This window comes from Gossypium hirsutum, chromosome A03 (genome assembly GCF_007990345.1).
Source record: "Gossypium hirsutum isolate 1008001.06 chromosome A03, Gossypium_hirsutum_v2.1, whole genome shotgun sequence".
In the NCBI taxonomy this organism is placed as follows: Eukaryota; Viridiplantae; Streptophyta; class Magnoliopsida; order Malvales; family Malvaceae; genus Gossypium; species Gossypium hirsutum.
The window spans coordinates 38,776,513-38,784,384 of NC_053426.1; the positions used below are offsets into that span (position 1 = coordinate 38,776,513).

The 7,872-nt window shown below is 30.1% G+C and overlaps 1 protein-coding gene across 3 annotated transcripts; it reads right to left on the reverse strand.

Moving 5' to 3' along the window:
* Window positions 1-2,571: 2,571 nt before the first annotated feature.
* LOC107926016 (protein FAR1-RELATED SEQUENCE 5) lies at window positions 2,572-7,526 on the reverse strand. Of its 3 annotated transcripts, none has more exons than XM_016856887.2 (4): window positions 7,250-7,526; window positions 5,281-5,711; window positions 3,110-3,326; window positions 2,572-3,008 (listed from the first exon to the last, which is right to left on the reverse strand). In XM_016856887.2, coding segments are annotated over exons 1-3 (636 nt in total). In that variant the 5' UTR covers window positions 7,251-7,526; the 3' UTR covers window positions 2,572-3,008; window positions 3,110-3,122. The 3 variants fall into 3 exon arrangements, with proteins under 3 accessions (XP_016712376.1, XP_016712441.1, XP_016712304.1); XM_016856952.2 differs by having other exon boundaries at window positions 2,572-3,033; window positions 7,250-7,438; XM_016856815.2 differs by having other exon boundaries at window positions 2,572-3,326; window positions 7,250-7,438.
* Between the last annotated feature and the right edge of the window lie 346 nt (window positions 7,527-7,872).

A 7,872-nucleotide genomic window follows, 5' to 3' on the forward strand; every position in this document is an offset into this window, starting at 1 on the left:
GTTGTTTTGGACAATTTCAAGAATCAAGAAAATCAAGATTTCAAATCTTGGAAATCTTGGTCCGAGAAACCGAATCTTGCAACCAAGGCGCATTGGATTTCATGTACAAACTTGAACGAGCCAATTTCGAGAGCAAATGGATCACAAGATCAAGTTCTTGAAAAATTATCCATTAAGATTCTACAAGCCCATCCTGAAGTAATTTAATTGAATACCAGGCCAAATTATCAAAGTGACCCAAATTGTAAAATATTTAAACTATAGGTCCAATTTTATTTTAATAGGTGGATCATCATGTAAGAATTCAGCCTAAGGAGCCCATTTAATTCATTTGGCTGAATTCCTATTAAAATTCCACACTTAGAATTATTATTTTTTTGTTTGATGAGTTGTCATGGTAGTTATTCCATTGGGGTTAAGAAAAACTTATTTTGGGGGCCTATAGGTAGCATGGACATTCACCGTTATACACACACAATTGTGGTAATTTATTTTTAGACTAAATTTTATTTTTCAGTGAAAGTCATAGTTTTCGATTCCATAGAGATAATTAACTTTCCCACTAAAAGTTGAGAAAAATTTTCATTCTATGCACTTGGTTTGTTTTGTTTGAGCCTATACTCAGAGCAATTCGGGGTCTAGAATAGCGAGGAAGGTCATTCTATGAAAGCTAGAAAATGACTTAGTTTGCCTCGCACAAAGCACATATATTAATTTGATTAAATGTTTACTATAAATATCACAATGGTGGAAAAAGATTTTAGAATTTCATTATACTTTTAGTAAATTTACATTTTGGTCACTCAACTTTAAAAAGCTACAAAATGGTCATTGAACTATTCAAAAGTTTCATTCAAGTCACTAAATGATTTGTAAGTTTTTAGTTTAGTCACTAAGTTATTAAGTTTTTTTTTTTTAAAAAATTAGGCTAGTGAGCTCCAAATAATAATTTGATGATCGGTATCGTAGACTAGTACCAATCAATGAGTAAAAGAACAAACCTTAAATCCAAGTTGATCTGATTGTCGGTGTTGAAGATTAGAGATTTGAAATTTGGTTCCCAAATTCACGACATTCAAAACTTCATGAAAAAATTAAATTGTGGAAAAAGAAGAAAAGAGCTTAATTGGTGTAGGTAATGTGAACCAAAAAGGCCATACATAAATGATTTTAATAATCTGAGGACTTAAATGAAAGCATTCAAATAATTCAATGACTATTTTATAACTTTTTGAAAATAAATAACCAAAACGTAAGTTTATTAATAGTTTAGTTACCTTTGGTGTAATTTACTTTTAATTAAAAACACACCAACTATGGATATCAAGTATTAAATAGTCAAATAGATTGATTTCAATTGCCGTCTTGACTTGGCAATGATCAAACCAAATTTGAATAGTTCATGAGAACAAATGCTTCATTTGTACTAATTCACATACAAATATACTCAAACTAGTTGAATATAAGTTTATATCATATATGAATAATTATTAGAGTTAAATCATTATTTAAGGTCTTAACTTGACAACTTTTCTCACATTGAAATATAATTTTTTTTGTTATAAGTCATCAACTTGACTTCTGTTAAAAAAATTAAGCTCTATAATAACACCGCTAAATTTTTTAATACAACAAATTGATTGCTAACACATGGCTTTTATAATATAATAAAAAATACTTTTAATTAAATAAAATTTTAAACCCCCATAAAATACATATAAATTAACCAATTTTTATGGTAGCAGCTATATCTTTTTTTTTTCTTTCAACGTGAACCATGGAGGTTTTTTTTTTTTTTTTTTTAAATCGTCACTAAAAATCCCCTACTCTTCGATTCCTAGTTTTTACTCGTTTTAAAAAACATAGTTTTATCAAGATTCAAATTAAAATACACCTATCATTAACAAAAAGTAATTAATGAATTTATCAAACTAAATATCAACATTGCTCGAGGCAAATTTATTATTTTTTTAAAAAGAAAACCTAAATCTACAATGAGGATTTCCATCAACCTAAACTAAAAACGTGCATTTCAAAATAACAATTTAAAACATTTGAAAAGATAAAACCGACGTAACCCGAAATTCATTACCTGTTAGAATTTGAGAATACCCTTCATTTTCGATAGGTTTACCTTCTATTTGCTGTAAAAGATTTCAATGGCTTCCATCAAATGAAATACTTCCTTTTCTTTTTCGATAGGTTTATCTACAGGCTTTTTTTTTCCTTCTCTAATGAAAAATTGTATAGTTTAACGGGGTTTAAAATTTTATTTAATTAAGACTTTTATTATGCTATAAAAGCCACGTGTCAACGCACGTTTTGTGGTATTTAAAAAAAACCTTAATGAGTGTTACTCTAGAGCCTAATTTATTTAACACAATTCAAGTTGAGGATTTAAGTCAAGTGAGAAAAATTGTCAAATTCAGATCTCAATTAATGATTATTATTTAAAAAAAATTCTTTCACATATTTAAAAGATTATACATCTATTCCTATGTCCAAATAAGCATTGGACGTAGATGTCTGGCTCATTAAAAAAATTTGAAATGTCCATATAATATAAATGAATAACAAATTAAACCTGCTGAGATTCTGCATTTATGGGTAAACAACTATACAAATAAAAAGGTCAATGCATCATTTACATTATTTTACATGATTAAAGCACAACCAGGATGCGAAGGGAGAATATGTACCAAAGAAAATTCAGGTTTTAAACCATTGCAGCAATGGCAGCCAAAACATCCTTCAAAGTTCCAAAAGAAATTATTTGTATTCAGAGTAGACCATGAAAGGAAGTGCGCACCTGTTACTACCTTCTTCCTCCGTTAAAATATTCAACAATGCCGTTTACCCAGAAATATGCCGGTTCGTTCCTCGACACAAGAAACATCAGTCCCGGATTGCAATAGCAACCGTAACCCTCATTATCTTTATATTAAGTAGCTGTTCACCTCATCCATGTATTTGCACTTGAAACCTACTTTTACTCTGTTCCACTAGACCTACATTCGCAAAAGAAAGGATGAACTGGAAAAGAAAATTGAAAATCAAACAGATTACTAGATAAAATGACAGCATTAGGCGTAGGATGCCAGAGACACACCAACATTTTGAGATTATCTCTGTTGCAATAGCTGTGGCTCTATTGACTCATATTCCTTCAAGTTGTTTACAACATTTTGGACTTTCTTCGATAGTTGGTTACTGTGCTCTTCAACAATTTTCATAAATGCAGTCAGCTGTTCTTGATATGCTGCACATAGTCTTTTCTTGTTCCGAAGTTCAACAGTTAGTTCTTGAATTTTCTTGTCCTTTTCATCCTTCAGAGTTGCATACAGAAATAACATCATTCAGAAACACTAGGAAAACAAAATAAAAATGCTGCACAAAGACTATTATTTCAAATGTTCATAGTGCTGTAAATGAGAACGTTCAATGAACAGTACATGAATAGTTCGTCTTTTGTTCGTTTATGTTCGTTTATTAAGTTAAATAAATGAACATGGACAAATTTTGAGGTTCGTTTATTAAAGAACCAAAACACAAACAAAGCTTGTTCAATCATTTATGTTCATGAACAAACTCATTTATTGTTTCATTAGTATATATCAATAAAATTATTTCGGTTTGTATGTTTTATTTATTTATAATATAATTATTAATATTTATATTTGACTATTTTATATCTAAAAAATAATATATATGTGTGTGTGTTTATTTATTGTTTGTTTATTATGCATGAATGTTGTTCGTAAACATGTTCAATTATATGTTCATGAACATGTTTGAGAACATGTTCGTTTAATGTTTCATTTAATTTAAATGAATATGTTCACGAACATTAAACAAACGAATACGAAAACACATAATTTTAAATAAACGAACACTAACAAAAATTTTAAATTTCTAAACGAATATGAATCAAACATGAAGAAGCTTAAAAAAACAGACGAATATGAACAGAGATTCGTTCGTTCAAGTTCAGTTCATTTACAGCCCTACATGATGTTCAGTTTTGGAAAATATTTTATAGCTAAGAGCATCAAACCTGAAAGAAGGCATGCTAAGATGTCCATATAAGCAAAGCAAAACATTAAAATGCTCAATTTCTTGAAATAATGAGATCAAATATTAAACCACTAAGAAAGGATGCATGAGAAGTTAATTTATTTGAATGTGTCACAAATCAAGTGACTCGAATTTTCAGCTAAAAATGATGGAAACTACGTTACTCGGGCTTGGAATGCAAGTGCCGAATGCGAGTATGCATCCAACATGGGTATATTCAATTTTTTTCTAGTTTTTTCATGTATTTGAAGGATCTTTGAAGAGTATAAATCACCACGCCCATATCCAAAATATATCGAATATGAGTGTCAAACAAGGGTTCTTCAATAAAAATAAAGGGTCAGAATGACTTAATATGAAATTACAATCAAATGGAATAATTTCAGACCTAAAAATACTTATGAAATACTCAATTCATAAGTCTTAAATACGGTTAGCCATATGAACTGGTTTTCACAATTAGACTCAGTCAGTCGAGGGCATATCCTTCTAAAGGTTTCAAGAAACCGAATCATCTTTACGATTTAAACAAATGATCTTTGGCTTCCTTTACCTCTTTTTATTCTCCTCCTACAATCAAGTCGGGCAATGTTACTTGGACTCTTCATTTTCCCTAAAGACTAAAGTAGTCATTTTTTATGTGTTAGACATGTGTTCGGACATGGGTATGAGAGTATGATCTGGACAATATATGAAAAAGCTTTTAAAAAGAAATTGAACATTCCTGTTTCGGATGCATATTCATATATGAGACTCCCTTGAGCCTGAGTAATAAAATTGCTAGGTCTATGCTGCACAAGAATAAATCATCTAAATATATCATTCATAGGTTTAATCTCAACTAGTCGGACCTCTACCCTCTCATAAAAAAACATTTTTATTCAATCTTTTCATATGAGAGTAATCACCATTTCGATATCCTCAACTTAGCAAAATGAAAGATCATCTTGATATCCTCATTTGGCATTACAATCATCCTACAAATTGCATAATATAGACTTTTACAGAGAAATGAAAGAAAACCAGTGGTCCAAAGAGAAGGCATTATGCCTTAAGAACATGAAAATCAAATAAACCATACAGAAATTTGAAGTTGAAAATTTCACCAAAGTTTTTGACAGTAGTGGCAAGCATGGTATGGTAACCATAAAGCAGATAACAATTCTAAATAAGAAGAAAATGAGGGAAGAAAAATGAACAACTTACCATTGTTTGACGAGCCTCGCGTGGAGCAACTACAAGCGGATGATTATGCTCCTTTATGAATCTCGTTATCACCCATTTTCCAGATTTATTGAACTTAATATGAATCATAGCCTTGCAGCCTTCCCTAGTGCTTGGCCGCGGCTTTCTAACAGGGCCAAATTTACCCCGAATACTAACACAATAACCCTCCTTATTACATCCAAGTCGACGAGCAAGAATCCTCCCATCTCTTTCAGATCGACGACAAGACATCACGCGCATGACAAAGCCTACTCGCCGTGCATATTCATCATAAAATATCTTGGCAGCGTCTTCAGACTCAAACTCCATACCTTCATGTGGTTCTACAATCAAATCTGCTTCACATGGGACTGCCAATATCTCACCTCTTGTGAACCTCTCTATGGCTTCCACACCCTCATCCAAATCCACTGCCACACATAAACATGGTACATTGTTCATTTCTCTTCTTCAATATGAATAAAAGAAATAAAAGCTATATTTAAAAAAAAAATCTTCTACAAGAGGAAAATGAGAACAATTGCTCATAAATACAATTTAAAGTTGAAAATTAAATAACAGAAAAAAAATCATTTTAAACAGTTCATAAAGTTCCTAAACACTTAAAAGCCATCAACAGCAGAAGCCTTTTTCCTATAATGTGAAGTCCACAATATGGATCACATTATATCACAAACTAAAAATTCTAAGGGACAAAAAACTATGTTACTCAGACCTGGAAGTGAAAGATATGGGTATGAGTCCAGCACGGGTATGAGTCTGGCACAGGTATGTTAATCTTTTTTCTAAGTTTTCATGTTTTTGAAGGTCATATTTCCATAACACTGTCCGAAAATGTATCAGACATTAGTGTTAAGCACTGGTACTTTAGGATAAGTAAAGAATTGGAGCAACATAGATCAAAGCAACAAAAATGAATGCATTCAATTCAACGAGACACTTAAGGATTAGAACACAACTTAAATTTCCAGGTTCAAGTCCTATTGAAGGGAAGACAAGGTTTATGAGATAAGGTAAAGTAGACCTGAAAATTTTGGCCACAATAAGATTGCACGAAATGAACATGATTTGGAGAAAGAACAAAAATATGGTATTAAAAAAAAACATGAATACACAAATGTACCACAATACATATAACAGAAATTATTTAAATGTTAAAATTTGTATACCTATAATACCTTAAAACACGATTATGACACGAAATCAATACGAATATGCAGATTGCCAAGCATAAAGTACTATCCTGTTGTCTACTTAAAGACCCATGTCTCTCAATCTACACCGAAAAGAAAATATAAATATATATTTCTCAAGTTATCTCCTTAAATAGTCCTTCAAATAAGGAAGAGCAGATCTCCTTTGAAACCCAAATAAGAAACAGGAAATTAAACCAATCAAAAACTGAAAATTTCTATCTAAGTGATGAAAGAAAAAAGAAAAAGAAAAAAAGAAAGAAACAGCAAAAGAAATCAAACCCGTTAAAACCAAACCTGTTCTAACACTAAATTCAAATTGTTTATCATCACTCATAAACATATATGAATAGAAAATAAAGCAAAAATTAACAAAAACATTCAATCAAACAGAGCATAAAATCCAGTAGGAAAAAAAGAGGAAAGAAACTGTAAAAATAAATAAAACCCAGTAACATCAAAGCTATCCCAACACTAAATTCACAGTGTTTATAATCACATCAGCAAAATTAACAAAAGAAACAATGAAACAGAGAAGGAAAAACAAACAAACAAAAAAAAAACAAGAGGAAAAATAAGAAAAAAGCCAGTCAAAATAAATCAGACCCATAAAAATCAAAGCTGTTCTAACACTAAATTCACAGTGTTTATCATCACCTGATAATCATATATGGAAAATTAAGGAATTAACAAATGACTGAATGAACAGAGGGTTAAAAAAACCCAAAAACAGTAGAAAATAATTTGAGAGTTACTTGATTGAGAGGATCAAAGAAGGGAAATTAGTGGTAGATCTTTCGTAGCTGCTCAATCCAGATGAAGAGAAAGGACGCGACTCTACTTTGTGGGGGGCTCTAAAATAATTCTGAACAAAGATTGAGATATAAAAGGAATTTAACGGTGAGGGAAGAGGTTCATGCACGTGTTCCCGACCCACAGGGTTAATTCCAAGGTGAAAATGTGTATCATAATTCTATTTTAAAGAGTTTATTTTCTCTATTTTTCATATTTAAAAGTTCAGATCAAGTAAATACTTTTGTTAAATTGGTGAATGTCTTATATTAACATTAAAAAATATTTATTTAATAGCTATGTAATAAAATTTAATATAAAATTTATAATGTTAATAATTTCTAAAAATTTATTTTTTCAATTGAAATAATATATTTAAATTAATTAATAATAATATTATAAAAATTAAATTATTAAATTATATGAAATTTTAAAATATAAAAATTAAATTTCAAATTGAATATAATATAACATACAAAATTAAAATTAAAATGTTATCGTCGTGTAATCTTTAAAAATTAGTGTCATGTATTTGGGCACTTGTCAAAAAGAAAAGCCCATGAGTTTATGCATATTTGTAATTTTC